The following is a 24,136-nucleotide window of genomic DNA, read 5'->3' on the forward strand; positions in this document are numbered from 1 at the left end:
CAGCTTTGGGTAGGGCGTTCCACATTGATGTGGCATAATTGCGAAACGTGTTTAGTCCCTTATTTGAGCCGAATCTGGGTTTAACATGATTTGTGGAGCTCCCTCTGGTGTTGTGATCGTGGTATTCACTGACCTTTGGGAAGTATTTTGACATGTACATGGGTACCTTGGTCGTGTAGTGTATCTTGTAGACCAGGCCCATTGCAAGTTGCTGTACTCTGTCGTCTACTCTAAGCCATCCTAGGTTGTCAAAGTGGGCAGGGGTGAGGTGGGTTCTAGGAGTAAGGTCAAGCAGTAGTCTGACCAGTTTGTTTTGAGATGTTTGTAATTTTGTTTTTAGCGCCTTTGAGGTGCTTTGGTACCATGAGGTGCAAGCATAGTCGTAGTACCCCTGAATGAGTGCTCCTGCCAGAGTCTTCAGGGTATTCTTGTTTACCAGAGAGGAGATCCGGTACAAGAATCGAGTTCGTTGGTTGACTTTTTTTATTACATTGGATGCCATTTTGTCACAGGAGAGATTAGCCTCTAGGATGGAACCCAGGTAGGTAATTTCATCTTTCCTTGTGACAATATTGTCACCCACTGTAACTGAGAAGCCGTCGGTCTTGCTGAGTTTGTTATTTGAACCGAAGAGAATGGACTCTGTTTTGCCCATGTGTAATGATAGTTTGTTATCAGCGAGCCATATGCAGATTCTGCCTAGTTCCTAATGTGGATAAAGTACGGTAACTATCCTGAATGCAGCCTAATGTGGATAAAGTACGGTAACTATCCTGAATGCAGCCTAATGTGGATAAAGTAACTAACTATCATGAATGCAGCGTAATGTGAATAAAGTAACTATCCTGAATGCAGCCTAATGTGGCTAAAGTGACTGTCCTGAATGCAGCCTAATGTGGATAAAGTGACTGTCCTGAATGCAGCCTAATGTGGATAAAGTGACTATCCTGAATGTAGCCTAATGTGGATAAAGTAAGTAACTATCCTGAAGATTCCTGAATGCAGCCTAATGTGGATAAAGTGACTGTCCTGAATGCAGCCTAATGTGGATAAAGTAACTATCCTGAATGCAGCCTAATGTGGATAAAGTAACTATCCTGAATGCAGCCTAATGTGGATAAAGTGACTGTCCTGAATGCAGCCTAATGTGGATAAAGTGACTGTCCTGAATGCAGCCTAATGTGGATAAAGTAACTATCCTGAATGCAGCCTAATGTGGATAAAGTAACTGTCCTGAATGCAGCCTAATGTGGATAAAGTAACTATCCTGAATGCAGCCTAATGTGGATAAAGTGACTATCCTGAATGCAGCCTAATGTGGATAAAGTGACTGTCCTGAATGCAGCCTAATGTGGATAAAGTAACTATCCTGAATGCAGCCTAATGTGGATAAAGTAACTATCCTGAATGCAGCCTAATGTGGATAAAGTGACTGTCCTGAATGCAGCCTAATGTGGATAAAGTAACTGTCCTGAATGCAGCCTAATGTGGATAAAGTAACTATCCTGAATGCAGCCTAATGTGGATAAAGTAACTATCCTGAATGCAGCCTAATGTGGATAAAGTAACTATCCTGAATGCAGCCTAATGTGGATAAAGTGACTATTCTGAATGCAGCCTAATGTGGATAAAGTGACTATTCTGAATGCAGCCTAATGTGGATAAAGTGACTATTCTGAATGCAGCCTAATGTGGATAAAGTGACTATCATGAATGCAGCCTAATGTGGATAAAGTAACTATCCTGAATGCAGCCTAATGTGGATAAAGTGACTATTCTGAATGCAGCCTAATGTGGATAAAGTGACTATCCTGAATGCAGCCTAATGTGGATAAAGTAAGTAACTATCATGAATGCAGCCTAATGTGAATAAAGTAAGTGACTGTCCTGAATGTAGCCTAATGTGGATAAAGTAAGTGACTGTCCTGAATACAGCCTAATGTGGATAAAGTAAGTGACTGTCCTGAATGCAGCCTAATGTGGATAAAGTAAGTGACTGTCCTGAATGCAGCCTAATGTGGATAAAGTAAGTGACTGTCCTGAATGCAGCCTAATGTGGATAAAGTAAGTGACTGTCCTGAATACAGCCTAATGTGGATAAAGTGACTGTCCTGAATGCAGCCTAATGTGGATAAAGTAAGTGACTGTCCTGAATGCAGCCTAATGTGGATAAAGTAAGTGACTGTCCTGAATGCAGCCTAATGTGGATAAAGTAAGTGACTGTCCTGAATGCAGCCTAATGTGGATAAAGTAAGTGACTGTCCTGAATGCAGCCTAATGTGGATAAAGTGACTGTCCTGAATGCAGCCTAATGTGGATAAAGTAAGTGACTGTCCTGAATGCAGCCTAATGTGGATAAAGTGACTGTCCTGAATGCAGCCTAATGTGGATAAAGTAAGTGACTGTCCTGAATACAGCCTAATGTGGATAAAGTAAGTGACTGTCCTACAGCAGGTGATGCTGTCCATGTGGTCGTGGTTGTTTTCTCACCAGGAGGCTCCTCCCACCACAAGGGGTCTTCTTAGGCTTCTTATGCCGACGCCACCGTCCCTGCTGCACACAGATGGGAGAGGAAATGAGTGAGAGGCATTCCAGCGTGAAGCAGCAGCGTGTGACATGCTAGGAGCGTGCACAGGGGAGGGGACACACCGGGAGGGGACACACACTGGGAGGGGACACACGGGGAGGGGACACACGGGGAGGGGACACAGGGGGAGGGGACACACGGGGAGGAGACACACAGGGAGAGGACACACGGGGAGGGGACACACGGGGAGGGGACACACACTGGGAGGGGACACACAGGGAGGGGACACACAGGGAGAGGACACACGGGGAGGAGACACACAGGGAGAGGACACACGGGGAGGGGACACACGGGGAGGGGACACACCGGGAGGGGACACACACTGGGAGGGGACACACAGGGAGGGGACACAGGGGGAGGGGACACACGGGGGGGGGACACACTGGGGCCGCTTGACACGTTCTGAGTGACAGTAGGACATTGTCATTGTTTTTTTTTTTATCCACTTTTTCTCCCATTTTCTATATTTTTCTCCCATCCCAATTTCGTATCATCCAATTCAACCCTCCCCTGTCACGGACGCTGTTTCTTGCCTCCCACAAGCCGGCTGCAATGTGGACTAAGTCATACATAGCACAAGTCCCCTCCGGTACTTGAGGTAACAGCAGTCGCATCTTTTCACCTGCGCAGCTCGATCTCTCAGTGGCGAGGAGTAACGCGTGGGAGGCTCACGCTGCCCCCGACACTTCCTGATTCTACTGCGCAGGCGCACCAACCGGCCTGTAGGAGTCGCTGTCCACAACGCCCGATCCCCACCCATCAGTTTCCCACCCCCTAATACGGCCAATGTGTATTAGTATGAACGACCAGCTAAACTGAAAGCAATGTGGATCGCTGGGCTCGAACAGGCGAGCCCAGCGTCTCCGCATTCGTGGCGAGCGCCTTGCCCACTACGCCACGTAGCCGCCCTAGGACATTGTCATTGTTTAACCTGAAGAGAGTCAACATTCCTTCCTCACGACCAGGACATTGTGTTCTGCACAGCCGGTTTACTTAGCCTGGCTGCCATTTATTTTTATATATATATATATATGTATACACTACACATACATTCATATCCATAAATGACACAAAAGACATTAACAATTGTAGAAAGCAGTCAGATATTCAGAGACCTTACAATTACATTATGTGCTCAATTGGCAACCAGGTTGGAGTATACACAACACACACACACACACGACACCGTACATAAAGGTATACAGGGTATGGGGTGTGCCTTGCAAAAAATATATAGCTTCCAAGAAGAGAGAGGGAGAGAGAGAGAGAGAGAGAATGCGGTTATGCAAGGCCTCTCCCAGACCAGACCAGCGCTGTGCACACGGCACGTGCTGCTGCCTGATCATGGGGCCTCCCTGCCCCCAAAGTACAGCATGTTCTTTCAGTGTAGGAAGAGGAAGAGGGGCTCATAGAGTGTGGAGACTGAGCTCAGTGTCTAACATACTAGTTACTGTCTGGACTAACATACAGACTAGTTACTGGGGCTGGATTAACATACAGACTAGTTACTGTCTGGACTAACATACAGGCTAGTTACTGTCTGGACTAACATACAGACTAGTTACTGTCTGGACTAACATACAGGCTAGTTACTGTCTGGACTAACATACAGACTAGTTACTGTCTGGACTAACATACTGGCTAGTTACAGTATGGACTAACATACAGACTAGTTACTGTCTGGACTAACATACAGACTAGTTACTGTCTGGACTAACATACAGACTAGTTACTGTCTGGACTAACATACAGACTAGTTACTGTCTGGACTAACATACAGACTAGTTACTGTCTGGACTAACATACAGACTAGTTACTGTCTGGACTAACATACAGACTAGTTACTGTCTGGACTAACATACAGACTAGTTACTGTCTGGACTAACATACAGACTAGTTACTGTCTGGACTAACATACAGACTAGTTACTGTCTGGACTAACATACAGACTAGTTACTGTCTGGACTAACATACAGACTAGTTACTGTCTGGACTAACATACAGACTAGTTACTGTCTGGACTAACATACAGACTAGTTAATGTCTGGACTAACATACAGGCTAGTTACTGTCTGGACTAACATACAGACTAGTTACTGTCTGGACTAACATACAGACTAGTTACTGTCTGGACTAACATACAGACTAGTTACTGTCTGGACTAACATACAGACTAGTTACTGTCTGGACTAACATACAGACTAGTTACTGGCTGGACTAACATACAGACTAGTTACTGTCTGGACTAACATACAGACTAGTTACTGTCTGGACTAACATACAGGCTAGTTACTGTCTGGACTAACATACAGACTAGTTACTGTCTGGACTAACATACAGACTAGTTACTGGCTGGACTAACATACAGACTAGTTACTGTCTGGACTAACATACAGACTAGTTACTGTCTGGACTAACATACAGACTAGTTACTGTCTGGACTAACATACAGACTAGTTACTGTCTGGACTAACATACAGACTAGTTACTGTCTGGACTAACATACAGACTAGTTACTGTCTGGACTAACATACAGACTAGTTACTGTCTGGACTAACATACAGACTAGTTACTGTCTGGACTAACATACTGGCTAGTTACAGTATGGACTAACATACAGACTAGTTACTGTCTGGACTAACATACAGACTAGTTACTGTCTGGACTAACATACAGACTAGTTACTGTCTGGACTAACATACAGACTAGTTACTGTCTGGACTAACATACAGACTAGTTACTGTCTGGACTAACATACAGACTAGTTACTGTCTGGACTAACATACAGACTAGTTACTGTCTGGACTAACATACAGACTAGTTACTGTCTGGACTAACATACAGACTAGTTACTGTCTGGACTAACATACAGACTAGTTACTGTCTGGACTAACATACAGACTAGTTACTGTCTGGACTAACATACAGACTAGTTACTGTCTGGACTAACATACAGACTAGTTACTGTCTGGACTAACATACAGACTAGTTACTGTCTGGACTAACATACATACTAGTTACTGTCTGGACTAACATACAGGCTAGTTACAGTACGGACTAGCATACTGACCAGTTACAGTATGGACTAGCATACAGGCTAATTACAGTACTAGCATACAGGCCAGTTACAGTACGGACTAGCATACAGGCTAGTTACAGTACAGAATAGCATACAGGCTAGTTACAGTACAGCCTAGCATACAGGCTAGTTACAGTACGGACTAGCATACAGGGTAGTTACAGTACGGACTAGCATACATGCTAGTTACAGTACAGCCTAGCATACAGGCCAGTTACAGTATGACTAGCATACATGCTAGTTACAGTACGGACTAGCATACAGGCCAGTTACAGTACGGACTAGCATACAGGCCAGTTACAGTACGGACTAGCATACAGGCTAGTTACAGTACGGACTAGCATACAGGCCAGTTACAGTACAGCCTAGCATACAGGCTAGTTACAGTACAGAATAGCATACATGCTAGTTACAGTACAGAATAGCATACAGACTAGTTACAGTACAGAATAGCATACAGACTAGTTACAGTACAGAATAGCATACAGGCCAGTTACAGTACGGACTAGCATACAGGCTAGTTACAGTACGGACTAGCATACAGGCTAGTTACAGTACGGACTAGCATACAGGCTAGTTACAGTACGGACTAGCATACAGGCTAATTACAGTACTAGCATACAGGCTAGTTACAGTACAGACTAGCATGTACAGGCTAATTACAGTCTACTTAAGGGGGCACAAATAATGATTAAGTACCTACTACCTACAGTATGAACCAATGAGGAAATGTTGTTAACAAAGCAGAAGAAGAAGAACAAGAAGAACAACTTTTGGAATTAGTGGTAAACAGGTAGAAAATTTGGATTTGAGAGTCAAGTTGTTTCTTATTTTTATTTTTTTACTGAATGTGCGACTGGGAAGTGAAGTGGAAACCATTCTGATTTCCCTGCACTGAAGCATGAGGTCTGAGACTTGAGGAACTGGTTAATCACCAGCTCAGCTCCTACATACTTATGGTTATTACTGTTCTCCCTAAGGCAAAGTACCTGAAATAGCATATACTGTATAGACCATAGCTAAATTACAGTCTGGACCATCATATAACTTAATTGCAGCCTACTGTACAGATCAGTGACAGCGTGGACTGACTACCTTACAGGTCGTCAAGCACAGCTGTATGTTTGGTCGTCCTTCCTAATCAATTCACAAAGTAAAGGTAAGTTGTGGTTGTGAAAAAAAGAAAGAATATTTTCACAACCATTACTTTGCTCTAGCCTACATGGTCTCTTTCCCTTTTACACATTCTCCGACATTGGTCCCTAAACCACCTCCTGAGAGAATCAGATGTCTTGTTGTAAAAGGTTTTATGTTTCACAGAAGTGTTGCTTGTAAATCGGTGGAATGGCACACAGTCAGCACTTCCCTGCTAGCAGTTCCAATAAAGTCACTAAAGTTTAACATACAGCTAGACGTACAGCTAGACGTACATACAGCTATGGTTATATTTTGTAGCGTAATCCCACTGGTGGAAAGTAACTTAAGTGTTTTTCACCCAAGCGCTGAAGTTAAGTACAATTTCGAGGTACTTTACTTTTTCATTTTAGGGAAATCCACTCCATTGCAAAGGAAATATTGTACTTTTTTATTAAATTTTTTCTCTTCACTACATTTATCTGAACCCATCAGTTACTAGTTACTTTGAAGGAAAAGATGTTGCATATAAAATATGGTAAGAATCGATGAAGATTATGTACTTGAAGCCTGCCAGGCTGCCAACTTCAAGAGGACGTCGTCTTAAGAGGTCAACGGTTCGAGGGTGGAACCACTGAATAGACAAACATCATGTAGAGAATGTGTACTTTTGATACAACTATTACTTAAGTAGAATCTTGAATGGAGGACTTTTACCAGATTTTATCTGGGTATTTCTACTTTTACTTAAGTAAAGGAACTGTGTACGTCTTCTACCACCACTGGGTAATCCCATGGGGCAAAGTAAAATATATTGTTGGTTTCCTGTTGGTTGTCAGTTTGGCCATGGGTAGGTAGGGAATTTATTTTATTTTATTTTTTTATTTTTTTCTTTCCCACGGCGACTATGGATAGGGAATTTCTTTATTTAATTAAAATGTTCACAACAACATGGATGCATGTACTCTGCCAGCATGTTTAATATCCATAATACTAAATGTTTGACTAAGATTTCTATGAAACTTTTATTATATAAAAAATAAAAAAATAAACGATTTTTTTTGTTAGGCCTGGGACTGAATCCTGAGCATAGCCGTTTTTGTTTGTTTGTTTGTTTGTTTGTTTGTTTGTCTTGATTGCAAATCAGCCTTTGTAATCAATTTAAATGATCAATTAATACAATTACAATTAATGGACCAATTAATGTCAGTATCTACTGCAAATGAACAGAGGGTAAAGTAAACACCCCTTCATTACAACATGTTACTGAGAACAGACCGTCAGCGTGAAGATTAATGAGGAGCCGAGTGGCGTCTCGTGGGACCGGACAGCGAGGGAATAAGAGCATCTCGTGGGACCGGACAGCGAGGGAATAAGATCATCTCGTGGGACCGGACAGCGAGGGAATAAGATCATCTCGTGGGACCGGACAGCGAGGGAATAAGAGCATCTCGTGGGACCGGACAGCGAGGGAATAAGAGCATCTCGTGGGACCGGACAGCGAGGGAATAAGAGCATCTCGTGGGACCGGACAGCGAGGGAATAAGAGCATCTCGTGGGACCGGACAGCGAGGGAATAAGAGCATCTCGTGGGACCGGACAGCGAGGGAATAAGAGCATCTCGTGGGACCGGACAGCGAGGGAATAAGAGCATCTCGTGGGACCGGACAGCGAGGGAATAAGAGCATCTCGTGGGACCGGACAGCGAGGGAATAAGAGCATCTCGTGGGACCGGACAGCGAGGGAATAAGAGCATCTCGTGGGACCGGACAGCGAGGGAATAAGAGCATCTCGTGGGACCGGACAGCGAGGGAATAAGAGCATCTCGTGGGACCGGACAGCGAGGGAATAAGAGCATCTCGTGGGACCGGACAGCGAGGGAATAAGATCATCCCAGCTATGCCATTCCAGAGGCATCCAGAGAGGCCTACATCATCCATGATAGGCCCACATCGTCCACAGCGAACATACTACAAATTGTTGGATGTAAACAATAGACCCCTCTTTGAAACCAATGCCTATGGTTTGCGTGGGATAAATGTATCTTTCACAAAGAACGGTACATGCGAACAACATACTACGAGTGACACAATCGACTCCATTATCTCTGGAAACCCTCCCCTGGAGTGGCGAGTTTACTTTACGACACTGCATTGTGCGACTGAAGAAGGCCCCTCCACACGGCATGGCGAGAATTTACATGGGCTTATGTAATCAGAAGCAACAGGGGATTATGTATTATCTAGTCACAACAACAGAGGACAATAAGGGAGACTGGTGACTGGTTGTGTGTGGAGGACAAGATGCTCTGGCCACAGCCAACACACTCTCTCAAGGAGAACCCATTTAGTGGCTGCATTCACTGTCTGTCACACTGCATTATCTGTCCCGCTTCTGCTGTCCCGACAACAACCGCCCTGTTCAGCTGTCCGTCAACTGCCCCCAGCCAATCACAGGAGCGGCCCTGTTCCCCCCCCCCCCCCCCCCCCCCCCCCCCCAGCCAATCACAGGAGTGGCGCGCGAGAGAGGAATCTCTACCAAGAGATTATTCATTACCAGGATAGTTGAATGGTTCAGTGGGTGATTCTTCACCACTACCTCTTAACCCTTTCACTGCCACACAACAGCAGGTTAACCCGTTCACTGCCACACTACAGAAGGTTAACCCTTTACTATCACACTACCGACGGTGATAGTAAAGGGTTAACCTTCTGTAGTGTGGCAGTGAAAGGGTTAAATGATAAGGATCAGTGTGTGTGTGTGTGTGTGTGTAATGTATGTGTGTGTGTACCCCTGGTCATCTTGTTTATCGGAATTCCCAACGTTTTCAGGCTGCGACCCCCGAAATAACGGTGTCAGAGAGCCGCGACCCCCATTTACATTTACATTTAGTCATTTAGCTGACGCTTTTATCCAAAGCGACTTACAAGTTCTGTACGACAAGACAGCAGACCACTATTATAGGAGGTTAAAAAGAAAATTACAAAAATAAATAAATAAATAAATAAAAGGAAATGTGTGGTTGAAACATGCAAATGTTCAAACGCACACACACTAATAAGCATTGGAGGCTTTTAACCAGGGCCGGACTGGGGAAATCATTCAGGCCAGGAAATATAGTGTGAAATATAGCCCTAGTCAGGCTACTTTTTAAGCGGGGGGTCTGGGGGTCACCCACCAGGAAATCTTTTGTTACAATGACTTAATTTCCTGCATTCTGGTGCAGCCATTTTTTTTTATTTGTGTACCCTTTAAATGCCAGTGTTTGTGATGGCATCACAAATTATTGTTAAAAAACAGGCTAGCATACACTGTGATTTATTTTTTATTTTTTTGGAAATCATCTCACGACCCCCCCCACTTTGGGAACCACTGAGTGCCTACAGCTATGACCAATGATCCTGGCTCAACAATAATCTCGATGACGAGGCGACGGATGTGGCGTTCTGACTTCTTCTGACCCCGCCATTCATTGTGTTTGTTCACCCGACCGTGATATATAAACAAGATCTACTTATATTTGCACATTTCTGACTCGACTGACAAAAGAGTCTGTTCACAGTGCGCGTCTCTTGTTTAGCTGTTTATACACGTTCAGCGTCCCCCCCTGTGCGTCTAGCGCCTGTTTGCAGCGATGTTTCAGCTAGTTCTGATTATTTTTTTTTTTTTATAAAATACTTTTTTTTTTATTGAAGCAAACCACTTATTTAACAAAATTTTTTAGAGGCAGCCTAATTTTCATAGCCTAATTGATCTAAAAGATGCACATGCTACTGTTTCTGTTTGTTTATTAAAACCGATTGATAGGCCAATGCAACGCTGTTATTATAGGCTACGATGGTTTTTTTGGGAGGGGTGGTTGAATATTCTAATATTCGGTCTTAAGAGCAGTAAACTATTCGAAAATGATTTTGGTCAGTCATGCACATCCCTAGTTTCAGCTAGGTCAGCGCCTGTTTACAGGGGTGTTTCAGTTAGCTCAGCCAGTAGCAGGGGTGGATAGCCAAGAACTTTCTCTGAAACTCTCACCATGTCTTTCTCTCTTTCCCACTCCCCTCCACCCCTCATCCCACTCCCCTCCACCCCTCATCCCACTCCCCTCCACCCCTCATCCCACTCCCCTCCACCCCTCATCCCACTCCCCTCCACCCCTCATCCCACTCCCCTCCACCCCTCATCCCACTCCCCTCCACCCCTCATCCCACTCCCCCCAACCCCTCATCCCACTCCCCTCCACCACTCATCCCACTCCCCTCCACCACTCATCCCACTCCCCTCCACCACTCATCCCACTCCCCTCCACCCCTCATCCCACTCCCCTCCACCACTCATCCCACTCCCCTCCACCCCTCATCCCACTCCCCTCCACCCCTCATCCCACTCCTTCTCCTTCTCTATCCTTCCTTCACCAACTTAACATGACCGGTGCTTCAGTGAGCAGGAACACCACTCGTAGCGCCCGGGAGCGGTAATATCCTCTTCACAGAACAGGAATGCTGCTCATTTCAAGGAATCTAAATGTGCTCATCCCTCTGCCCTGTGACAGTTCAACGTGTGCTTTACGTGCTCGAGCCCAACGCTAGAGAGCAGAGAGGAAACATGTGGATTTGTGATCGTCTTTCATGCGGCACCGTAGAATGTTAAGTTGTCGGATACAAATTAGGTTTACATTCCAAGACACTTAACCCCCTAACCTTGCATGGTACCGCCATCGGTGTGGTAAAATGTGAGGAACAAATTCTAACCGTCTGTAGTGTGATAGCAAAGGGTTAACCTTCTGTAGTGTGGTAGTGAAAGGGTTAACTGAACCGTGCCGGAGGCGCAGGAATAACCTGTGGTTCAATCTTGAAATGAGTGGCATTCCCCTTTAATAATGGCAGCAGTCATTCAGTGGAATCCATTTATCATAATCGTCAGCCTCAACCGTACAGCTCTTACAGGTTTGAACACACCCTCAGGTAAGAATGTGACCCCACCACATTGTAGTGTAGCACCCGTGTGGGTGGTGGGTTCCACTATTCACTTTGACTTTCGAGGTCAGGATTTTTATTTTTCAGCACTGACGGCTAGCTAGGCCATTGTAAGACGTTTGAGTTTTGATTTGTAAAGATCAGATTTTTTTTAATAGGCTCAGGATAATTAGCCTAATCCTGTGTGTCTCTCACACACAGACACACCTCTGTCACTACTCTCTCTGACACGCACACACACACACACCACGCACAACACTCGCTCACACACACACACACACACACACACACACACACACAAGACAGAAAACACTCTCTCTCACACACACACACACAACAGTCACACACACACACACACACACACACACACACACACACACACACGCGTGCGCACAAGAGAGAGAATAGTTTATAGCAGAGTGACAGACTTGATGATTTTAGAATATTTCTGCCTCTGTCAAATATTTATTAGCATCAACTATCCCAGTGTTTCCCCTACCATTGCCTTGAAGGGGCAGCCCGCCCCGCCAATGGGACCCCCCGCACCTCCTGAAATTATTCAATAATTTAAAAATCTTTTGGAAAGCTTGCTTTAATCCCAGTAACGCTAGCGAGCGAGCTAAATTATACATAAATCGATTTTCATATAAATCAATCTTCACTATGACATTAAAACGGTGGCGCGGCCATTCTCCCTTTCTGTGAGGGTGTGTGTGTGTGTGTGTGTGTGTGTGTGTAGGTGTGTGTGTGTGTGTGTGTGTGTGTGTGTGTGTGTGTGTGTGTGTGTAGGTGTGTGTGTAGGTGTGTGTGTAGGTGTGTGTGTGTGTGTGTGTGTGTGTGTGTGTGTGTGTGTGTGTGTGTGTGTGTGTGTGTGTGTAGGTGTGTGTGTGTGTGCGCGCGCCTGTCCCAACTCTGGTCTTTGGAAAGACCAGATGGGGTCAGAGGAGTTTGATAGTATTTACTGAGGATGGCCAGATAATGTTGATATTTAAACTTAAAAAATTATTATACAGAGAGAAGCTTCAGCAAGTACAAAACGCTGCTGACCGACAAAAGAGAATCCCTCACTGAGGAAAACACAAAAGGCCTAACCATCATGTATCACAATGGTGATGTCAGCCAGAGATGGGGAGAAGCATGAACCTTTAACTCATTGGCCACCAAAAACGAGTATTCTCGTGTTTCGTCGCCAACGGTTGAGCGCCGAAAACAAGTTCTCGTTTTTAGATCCTTTGATCTTTTCCCTTTGATACCCATTCTAAACACTCGCTCGGAGCTGCCTGTGTCTCCCTGGCACCGCTGCCTACGTTAAAATTGCAATGATGATCGAATCCCGCCAGGTGGCCGTATCGCCTACCCTTTGAACTGGGTATGGTCTCTCGGTCTTTCTCTCTCTGCTTTTTTTTGCTGCAGGAACTCGTCCCCCTCAGAGGGAATCAGGACAGAGCAATCGGTCGGAGATTTGATGCCTCAAACCTATTGTTTCCCGTATGATAGCCATGCCCAATATACACGAGTAATTGTGATCGTGATGGGACGACTGGGATTTATAAATTTTAGAGTACCTTCTGACTAAGGTAAGGTCTATTTTAAGTAACCTGCTGGTATTTTTTTAACCTAAAACATGCTTTTGTACCGATCACAGTGTCGTATTTTACCGAACCTAAAACATGCTTTTGGTAACGATCGCAGTTTCGAGGTCAAACGAAACATATATATATATGGTATATACCTTTGATTTGGAAATATTTGGAGTTTCAGGCGAGCAACCTGAACGATTTGGGCATAATGCATATAACACGTCATATCTCGCAATCTAGAAAAAAAGACTGGATTATTTTTTTAAATTTTATATTCAGTGTTGGACTATAAACAATGCCTGTCAAATGGTCAATAACGCTGGCGCCATTGAGTAGAGATGGGAAAACAGCGTGGCGGTCAATGAGTTAAAGGACATCTCTTTGAAAGAAATTACATTTTAGTTTTTTTCTGATTTCTTTTAAACAAATGATTATTTAGTTATTGCACTACACTGGCAGTTGAACTGCATTGAACTGAACTGAATTGAAAAAATTGAAAGCTTCCTCATAGCGTTGGGCGATCAGCGTGGAGCAGAAAGTTCGCTATTATGGGATGTTGATATATGCGATCCATTTCCAGGTTGTATAATACTAAATACGTCCAAATCATGTTTTTTTTAAAAACTTTGACCAGACAGCTGGTTCTTTTTAGCGTTTATCGCTTTTTCTGGTCAAGCATGACCGACAGAAACAGGTTGAATGGCATATAGATCGGGGAAAGACACTGAGAAAATACGGCGAGTCCGGGAGTCGAACTCGTGTACCCCAGATCCGTGATGCGCACGGTTGTCCCCGACGCCGAAATAGCGCCGAGATACGCAGTGAGCTACTGGAGCTCCCCCACCAAATCATGTTGTTTATCGAGTTATTGGCAACGGATCGCTATCCAGTGTATCAAGCTGGAGTCCCGCTAGCGATAGCGAGTGGCCGGACGAAATATGGGTGAGCACCACGCGTCACTTCCGGTTTTGGCGATTCGCCAAACCGTTCGTCTTGAACCGTTGGAGAGTTGAGAGGAGATCAACAGCAAGTCTCAAGTCTCCGTGGGTGAAATATGATTGCCATGACAGATTTTTTAAATATTGATCTCAAAGATGCTGTAAGACGTCATTGGCAGATTACGCATGGCGAGGAATGACGTCTAAAGTCGTCCTTGGCGATTAAAGGGTTAAAAACATAATTTTGTATTTATTTTTTTGGTTAAAGCCAAAAGGAAAAAATATTCCTCCAAAATCCGAAAACAGGAACATTTTAAACAGAGAAATCCGAAAACAGGAAAATTCATATCCGAAAACAGGAAAAGATAAAAATGGATTTCATAGGGTCCTAGTTATGGTGAGTTAATAAATTCACTCTTAAAATCTGCTCCGCTCTGATAAACTGACTCTTCGGTCAGAGCGTCCAGTGTGCACTCTGAGCCCTCAAAATTGTCGAACAACTTGTGTGCGCTCGCTCTGACACTGGTTGTAAATAGTGTAGAGTGTTGTATGTGCCTCCCTGTATTGTAAATAGTTCATATGTGTGTTGTCACTACTGTATGTATAATTGTAAATAAGTTAATTTATGTGTTGTAAATATTGTTAATAGTTATTTACCTAATTTATGTGCAATCGTTTAATTTCAGCTCAGTGTAGAGAAATGCAACGATACTAACAACCGCCTTACTGCGCACTTCTATGACGACACTGTTGACACCACGTATCTGTGAAATGAACAGTAGTTTAACCCTTTAATCGCCAAAAACGCTGGGCAGCGTCTTTGATATCAATATTTCAAAAATCTGTGATCGAAATCATATTTCTCCCCCGGAGACATGATATGTACTGTTGAGCCCCTCTCAACTCTCCAACTGTTCAAGAGCGCCATCTGGTGGCCGATCGGCGGATCGCCCAAACAGGAAGTGATGCGGATGAAGTGGTGCTCACCCATATTTCGTCCGGGCACTCGCTATCGTTAGAGGGACTCCATCTTGACACACTGCACGTTGATCGGTTGCAAATAACTCGATAAACAACATGATTTAGACGTATATACTATTATACAACCTGGAAATGGATCGGATATTTCTACATCCCATAATAGGAATATTTCAGTTCCACGCTCATCGTCCAACGGCGCGAGGAAGATACGGTAAGATCCAGCGTTATTTTTCAATGTGTTCGATACTAACTGCTCTAATGATCATATCACCCACACTAGATGAATGATATAACGTTGGCCATGGAATTATAAACGACCCCCCGCCCATCCGGTCAACATCAGATCATACTTAGTAACTCCTAGAAGCACGTCCAGTTGACATTTTTTATCTTGCACAGATTGCTATCAAACTGTATTTGATCATCAATATAATGCATTTAGGGCTATAAATCAAGTTCTGGAGAAAGCTGCAGAAAACGATAAAAACATACTTATACTTTAGACCGTATTTTAGTATGAATATGTGAATGAAAAAGTATAACGTTGCTACACCCTGAACAATAGATATAGGACGTTGAATGGGCCATAGTAATGTCAATTTAGCAATACAATTTAAAAAGTTATAGCCCTGCAAAGAAGGGGAACTTCTCCATGTTAAATAGGGCTGGCGAGGGATGGTAAATTATGAATTTAACCCTGGCGATCAAAGTGTTAAGAGAAGTTATTTATATTTAGAACGTGATTCATTGCATTAATGAATCACGTTATGCATGTTATGCATGTTATGACTTTCCACTGCAAAGACGGTACATAAGTAACGATGCGTCGGCCATGAATATGCAAATCGACAGCATTTCATGGTCGACGTCATCGACGACTGCTGGTTGCAGAGAAGATGAACGAGGGGAAGGAGCAGGCTCATGCTCGGTGCCACCAGACAGACAGGGATGTTCAGGGAGCAGGGTGTCGTACCTGTAGGTGTGGCAGCAGTTAGAACTGGGAACTGTGGAACTGTAGCTGCAGCAATCGCTACATCTATTATAGACGGAGCAGCTTCAACGGGTGCAACTGCCACAACGGGTGCCGCAGCTTCAACAGGTGCTGCAGCTTCAACGGGTGCCACAACGGGTGCCACAGCTTCAACGGGTGCTGGAGCTTCAACAGGTGCCACAACGGGTGCCGCAGCTTCAACGGGTGCCACAGCTTCAACAGGTGCAACTGCCACAACGGGTGCCGCAGCTTCAACGGGTGCCGGTGCCACAACAGGTGCCACAGCTTCAACGGGTGCCGATGCCACAGCTTCAACGGGTGCCGCAGCTTCAACGGGTGCAACTGCCACAACAGGTGCCACAGCTTCAACGGGTGCCGATGCCACAGCTTCAACGGGTGCCACAGCTTCAACAGGTGCCGATGCCACAGCTTCAACAGGTGCTGGAGCTTCAATGGGTGCCACAGCTTCAACAGGTGCTGCAGCTTCAATGGGTGCCGATGCCACCGCTTCAACAGGTGCCACAACCTCAACAGGTGCCACCGCCTCAACGGGTGCTGCAGCTTCAATGGGTGCCGATGCCACCGCTTCAACAGGTGCCACAACCTCAACAGGTGCCACCGCCTCAACGGGTGCTGGAGCTTCAATGGGTGCCAATGCCACAGCTTCAACAGGTGCCACCGCCTCAACAGGTGCCACCGCCTCAACAGGTGCCACCGCCTCAACAGGTGCCACCACCTCAACAGGTGCTGGAGCTTCAACAGGTGCTGCAGCTTCAACGGGTGCTGATGCCACCGCTTCAACAGGTGCCACCGCCTCAACGGGTGCTGGAGCTTCAACAGGTGCCACCGCCTCAACAGGTGCCACAGCCTCAACGGGTGCCAGAGCTTCAACGGGTGCCGCAGCATCAGTGCCTTCAGCAGGGGCCTCTGCCGGCATGGCTGCTGCCTCTTCCACGACAGCAGGAGTCTCTTCCACTGCGACAACAGGTTCAGCAGCAGGGGCCTCCACCTCAGGAGAGGCCTCAGCCACCACAGTTTCTACAGGAGCCAGCTCTTCCACAGGGGAAACCGCAGGGGCCTCAGGCTCTGCAGGGACTTCTTGTGTCGTGGGGGCCTCTGTGGGAGCAGCAGGTTCTGCCTCTGTGAGAGCAGCAGGTTCTGCATCTGTGGGAGCAGCAGGTTCTGCCTCTGTGGGAGCAGGAGGTTCTGCCTCTGTGGGAGCAACAAGTTCTGGCTCTGTGGGAGCAGCAGGTTCTGCCTCTGTGGGAGCAGCAGGTTCTGCCTCTGTGGGAGCAGCAGGTTCTGCCTCTGTGGGAGCAACAAGTTCTGGCTCTGTGGGAGCAGCAAGTTCTGCCTCTGTGGGAGCAGGCGGTTCTGCCTCTGTGGGAGCAGGAGGTTCTGGCTCTGTGAGAGCAACAAGTTCTGGCTCTGTGGGAGCAACAGGTTCCGGCTCTGGTTGTATTTCCGGTTCAGGGGCACCCAGTAGGTCCTCGCCAGAGCCCAAATCCTCCTGGGCCTCCCAGGCCATCAGGATGGGCTCCGTCTCGTCCCCGAACCCCGGCTGGAGGTCATCCGGTAGGGCGGTCTGCACGGGCAGCTGCATCTGGTCTGCGATGGTTTCCGTGTCCTCCGCGATGATGCCATTGCTGACCACTGCAATGAGAGAAACGGATAAAAACAAATGTTATTCAAAAACACAAGACATTGTGGCCAAAAGAATTTTCCTAAAGGAATGGAAAGATACATCGTCTCCAGGCTTTAAAAGATGGCTCACTGAGATGGTCTCCTCTCTGCAGCTGGAAAGCATCCATCACAGTAGGTCCGAGACCTTGAACAAATTTAATATGATATGGGGTCCCTTTTTGGAATGTTTAGCTAGAACATACGTGCTTCTCAATGTCCTCCCTTGTATTTTTTGTAAAAAAATATATATATATACTGTATATGTCAGTAAATCAGCCCCTTGCGTCATTAGTGTACAGTATACGACATGGTGTATGTTTGTTCATTGATGTGACAGTGCCTGGCAAGATACTGTTTGTGTTTTATTTATTTATTTTTGTGTTTGTGATTTGTCTTGATGTGTGTTTGTGAAACTATAAAAACTGAAAATAAAATATGTTAATAAAGTATGCAAGATGGAGGAATGGGAGACAGAGTGGGGGGAAGACATTCGGCAAATAACGACGGGTTCGGGAGTCGAACCCGTGTCGGCCGTGTCGCGTCTGAGCACGCTATGTGGTTCGCCACTGGGGCGCCCCTTGCTCATGGACACTTTGACACGCTGCCCGGGAGGAGTGGGAATCGAACCGGGAACCGGGAATTACTGTTCTACCTCCCGAGCCACTGTCGCCCTTGTAACTGTAGATTTAGTTACATGTCAAACAAGAGGACGGGTCAGCTGGCCCCGATACCCTCCCCACTCCTCCAGACCAGGGGTTCCCAAAGTGGGGGTCGCCAGATGATTAAAAAAAATATATATAAAAAATGTATGCAGTCAGGCAACTGAAAGAATTCCTGCACCAGAATGCAGGAAATGAAGTCTTTTTAACAAAAAAAATCCTGGTGGGGCCCCCCCAGACCCCCTGCTTAAAAAGTGGCCTGACTAGGGCTATATTCTGCACTATATTTCCTGGCCTGAATGATTTCCCCAGTCCGGCCCTGGTTAAAAGCCTCCAATGCGTATTAGTGTGTGTGCGTTTGAACGTTTGCATGTTTCAACCATACATTTCCATTTATAAAAAATTCAATTCAATTAAATAAAAAAATAAAAAAAAATGTATTACCTCCTATAATAGTGGGGGTCGCGGCTCTCTGACACCGTTATTTGGGGGTCGCGGCCTGAAAAGTTTGGGAACCCCTGCTCCAGACGATAGCACCAGACATCCTCCCCACTCCTCCAGACTATGGCACCACTCGCACCAGACAGACATCCTCCCATTCCTGACGGCAACCATCAACTCCTCCCTCAACTCGGGGGTAATTCCCACCTCCCTAAAACAAGCCACAGTCACACCGCTGATAAAAAAAAAACATAACCTCCACCGTCATAGACAACCTGTCTCTCTTCTCTCCATCCTTTCTAAATCACTTGAACGTGCTGTATCCAACCAACTTACAGAATGACCTCCTAGAACCTAATCATTCAGGATTCAGGACTGGTCACTCCGGCCCTTATTGCGGTCACAGAGGCTCTTCACTTAGCAAAAGCAAAGGGCCTTTCCTCTGTCCTGATTCTTCTGGACCTGTCAGTAGCCTTCGGCACGATCAACCATCAGATCCTCCTCGCATCCCTCACAGGAATGGGAGTGACTGGCTCTGCACTGGCATGGCTGACATCCTACCTCGATGACCGCTCCTACCGAGTATCATGGAGAGGAACCCTGTCAGCCCCCCGCCCCCTTCGGAAAGGTGTCCCCCAGGGCTCGTTCCTTGGACCCCTCCTCTTCTCCCTCTACACCAAATCTCTGGGTAACATTATTACGTCTCATGCCTTCTTGTATCATTGCTATGCCGACGATACCCAACTCTTCCTCTCCTTTCCTCCCTCAGATATCCATGTCTCTGAGCGGATCTCGGCCTGTCTGTCCGACATCTCCGCCTGGATGACGACCAACCACCTCAAACTGAAGCTAAGCAAAACAGAATTGCTTCACCTGCCGGCCAAATCCTCCCCGCTGACAGACCTTTCCATCACAGTGGAAAATGGAGCCGTGGCCTCGTCCCTGGCCGCCAAAAACCTTGGTTTAACTTTAGTCCTTGATGATCGACTGAACTTCTCTGCTCACATCGCCGCAACGACCAAGACCTGCAGATTCCTCCTGAGCAATGTCAGAAGGATCCGCCCCTTCCTGACAAAAGAAGCCACTCAACTCCTTGTCCAATCAACTGTCATGTCTTGCCTCGACTACTGCTGCAATGCACCGCTCGCTGGTCTACCGACCACCGCCACCAAGCCTCTTCAACTCATCCAGAACACGGCTGCCCGTTTGATCTCCAACCTACCAAAGTCTGCCCATGTTACCCCACTTCTCAGGGACCTGCACTGGCTCCCCATCGCTGCACGAATCCGCTTCAAGGTCCTCGACCTCCGGTCAATGGTCTCTAACTACTAGGGATGGGTACCGAATCCGGTACTTTTAAGGGTATCGACCGATTCACATTGGTACTACCAACATAATATTTTTTTTTGATGACGTCAACATTTCGTTTACCACGAAACAAAATCTATGAAGTGTGCCGCACGTTCACGTCAGCGTTCACACGCACAATACGCGCTTACCTAGGATTTGACTTGATTCAACAACAAAGCAGTTGGGGCAATGGCAAGCCGAAAACGGTCGCAAGTGTGGTTACACTTTACAAAGCTAGATGCAGACAACGCTTGCTGGAATATTATATATTAGAGCTGGGCCGTTAACGCAATAATACAATTGACGCCGTTAATCTATTCTCAGTTGGGTCTCCTCTCCTCTCTCTGTCTGCACGCGAAGCGAGCCACAGCGACTCAGCGAGCCACACACTCACAACATACACATACGGGTACTTCAGGGCGGGGCCTGTACTTGGCTCCGTGTTGAAGCGCGGAGGACACAGACCGAGCTCTGCGCTCATCATGGCGGAGAGAACTAAACGAAAGTCTGGGTACACTTTACGAAAGTCGATGCCGACAACGCACGTTGCCACAAGTGCAATAAAACATTGGCAAGTATGGGTGGCAATACAAGCAATTTGTCAAAACATCTGTTGTCAAAACATAACATTAGTCTGCAGAAAATGCGCCGTTTTCGACTGCTTTGCTCGCAGTGTTCCATTTCCATGCACGTCCACTGCAGGTAAGCCAAGATAATACAGAGTTAGCTAGGCTAATAACGAATTACTACGAATAGGCTAATAAATAAAATATAATTGCTTAGCTAATTGTTTAGCTACAAATATATTTGAAAGATGACAACTTTTTATAGATCGTCATTCGTCAGGCTGAAGCTGCAGCCACCATGTCCCAGCCCACGCCTCCTCCCTCTCCTTACACCACCGGTCCCAGCCAAGCCAAGTCCCTTCACCCTAGCAGCTAGGAAGGATGACAGAGGATAGGGTGAACAGGGCTGTGACCCAGTTTGTTGTCAAAGGCCTGCACCATTTCTCTACAGTGGAGTCCAAGGGCTTTAGGTAACAACTAATCATTCAGTGTATATAGTTTTTCTTACATTTGTTGTTTATTATAAAAAAGTCTATAATTCAGACACATTTAAAACATTGTTGCTGCTGTTGAAGAAATAATATTTATTTATTATATTTATTCATAATTTATTTATAAAGTTATATAAAAGAACATTGCTGCTGCTGTTGCTGAAGAAATGTTGCTGAAGAAATAATATTTATTTATAAAGTTATAAATAATAAAGCAATGTCGATAAAGTACCGAACCGTTAAGCAGTATCGATAAGAGTAGTAGTATCGATAAAATCCTAACGATACCCATCCCTAGGTAGAACACACATATTTTGAATGCCTTGTATGTTAGCCTTCTTGGATGTTGAATAAACGCCTATCATTGTCTTTAAACACCCCGCCTCTCAGACTCTCATTTCCTCCTCTGCTAGCTAGTACTAGCTACGGTAACATTTCATTGACTGTATTAGCTCGGGCTAGCGGGGCTACCATAGTTAAAACGTGCGTTGTGTTGTACAAACTGCTAACGCTATGGCAAGATGTGTGTAGGCCTGGCTGCAGTGCTGCTGCTGCTGCCTGCAGCCAGCGCTCACCTCTCCCGGCCCTGTGCCATATGAAGTTTTTATTTTATTTGCGCATCCCCGGAACCGTACAATACACAGACGCCCCGAACCGTGGAGGTCGTGCCGAACGGTACACGGTTCGGTTGCGTACCGTCCCACCCCTACTTCTTACTGTCCTATACTACCATGCACTCCTCCTACTATACTAATGTCTTATGTCTATGCACTCAATACTGCGGCACCCAAGTTTAACCACTGTTTGATTGTTACTCAGCTGAAATAGTTGTAACCTTCCTGCTGACTTGTTGTACAGAACTTGTAAGTCGCTTTGGATAAAAGCGTTCAGCTAAATGACTCAATGTAAATGACAAGGATGGAGAATGCATCATGAAAAACCCCTCCTTTCATTTGCGCAGCAGAGAGTCTGGTTTATTGAAACCTGTAGCTGGTCTCAGGCCCTGGGGGTACGAGGGCCATACGGTGTCGAAATAAGACATGTGTGATGTAAGTTACGCCTTTCTTTGCATTTACGTTTCAGGCAGAAACCGCTGTGCTCACCCTACACTCACTAAGGCTGAGGTTAGACTAGTGTATTCCTGGCGTTTTTTTATACGTTTTTGACGACGTATGATGTCCTATCTACACAGAAACGCGTTTTTTGGCGTTTTTTTGTGGATACGGCTGAAACGCAAAATTGTGTTTGCGTTTGGAGATACGCAAAAAAAACGCCAGGAATACAGCGTGTAGTCTGCACGGAGCAGTTGTTGCGAAAACGCCCATGCGCAGTAGATACCATCTGCGTGCCCTTCCTGTGTACAGTGTGTGTGTGACAGAGCTCCGTGTCCCAAATAGCTTCAGCTACCATGTGTTGTCAAGTTATTGTTATAAGGACCCCAGTCCAAGCTACAACAGTCTGCATTCCCTTAACAATTGTTTGTATTGAGCCGTATTGTATTGTACCCATATGCAATATGTTAAATAAAGTTTACATCCATTCATTCTGCTAGCATTACCGATTGCATGAGCTGGCTAACGTGAGCTATCAGGATTCAGACCCTGTTAGCTCAGAGTTCCTCTTTCAACTTAACAAGCATTAAACAAAATGGCTCAGTCATCTATTCACCTTTGTTTAATACACACAGCGTTGTCTCTAATGTTATCTAACTACTGATAGCTCGCGATATCATCAGTTTTGGTGCAGGCTAAGTAGCGTGAGCTAACGTTAGCTTCTAGCCACAATGCTATATTATTATAATGGCATACTCCATTGACGTTAGCATGCAGCTAACAATGGCTAACAATGCTACCGATCGTTTTTTAGACTAAACTATCTGCTCTTGGTGGTCACTTGTGTTGATGTTAGTTTTGTTTCATCAACAAATGACAGGCAGAACACAGTGAATGTATCCGTTTTGTTTATTGCACTTTTATTAGGCTTTGCTGAAAAAAGAATTGCTGCATTGAGCAAGATGGTGGCGCGGCATAGGCGCCTGGCTTATTGACATTTTCTTTGCTGGAGCTTCCAGGAAGTGTATTGGCACATTCGTTCTGATTGGTTGAAATTGCCTTCATGTTTGCCACCTACTGCCACCTACTGCTTTGGCAGTGTACTACATCAGTGTGCTTGGCTGACAAAAACGAAAAAAAAACGAAAGTGTGACTCGAGGCGCATGACGTCGCGGCGATACGCGGCGATGCGTATAAGAAAACAATACGAAGATGATACGAAAGGTGTAACCTCAGCCTAAGACACTAGTTTCATGTTTTGTTTTTTTATTTGTCACATACAGTGAAATGCTTGGTTCTGTATGAGCCTCCTGGGATTATGCTTCATACAGTAGAAACAAGTAAAAGAATAAAGACCAAACACTATACAAAACATTAGGGCTGTCTTAAATACTTCGAAGCTTCGAAGCTTCGTTCGATGGCACAAGCTTCGAACATTAAAAAAAAAATCGAAGTTTAAATTTTTTTTTTCAAATTTTTTTCAACTTTTTTTTTTCAATAATTTTTTTTACTTCGCTTTGTGTGTGTGTGTGTGTGCGTGTGTGTGTGTGTGTGTGTGTGTGTGTGTGTGTGAGAACTACCCATCCCAGTTAGGACAGCCGAATCCCGTCCAATCTTTCGCCGTCGACTAAAGA

General features: G+C 45.4%; 1 protein-coding gene across 1 annotated transcript in view; it reads right to left on the reverse strand.

Annotated features, from left to right (window-relative positions):
* Positions 1-24,136, reverse strand: part of LOC311246347 (uncharacterized protein) — a 50,598-nt gene that overhangs the window by 4,219 nt on the left and 22,243 nt on the right. The window contains exons 2-3 of the mRNA XM_084336501.1: positions 16,243-17,913; positions 2,491-2,553 (exon numbers count right to left, since the gene is read on the reverse strand). Coding sequence (XP_084192627.1) covers positions 2,531-2,553; positions 16,243-17,913 — 1,694 coding nt within the window. The 3' untranslated portion in view covers positions 2,491-2,530. The remainder of the gene's footprint in view (positions 1-2,490; positions 2,554-16,242; positions 17,914-24,136) is intronic.

The sequence above is a fragment of the Notolepis coatsorum genome (assembly GCF_963971535.1).
Source record: "Notolepis coatsorum genome assembly, chromosome: 19".
Lineage (NCBI taxonomy): Eukaryota > Metazoa > Chordata > Actinopteri > Aulopiformes > Paralepididae > Notolepis > Notolepis coatsorum.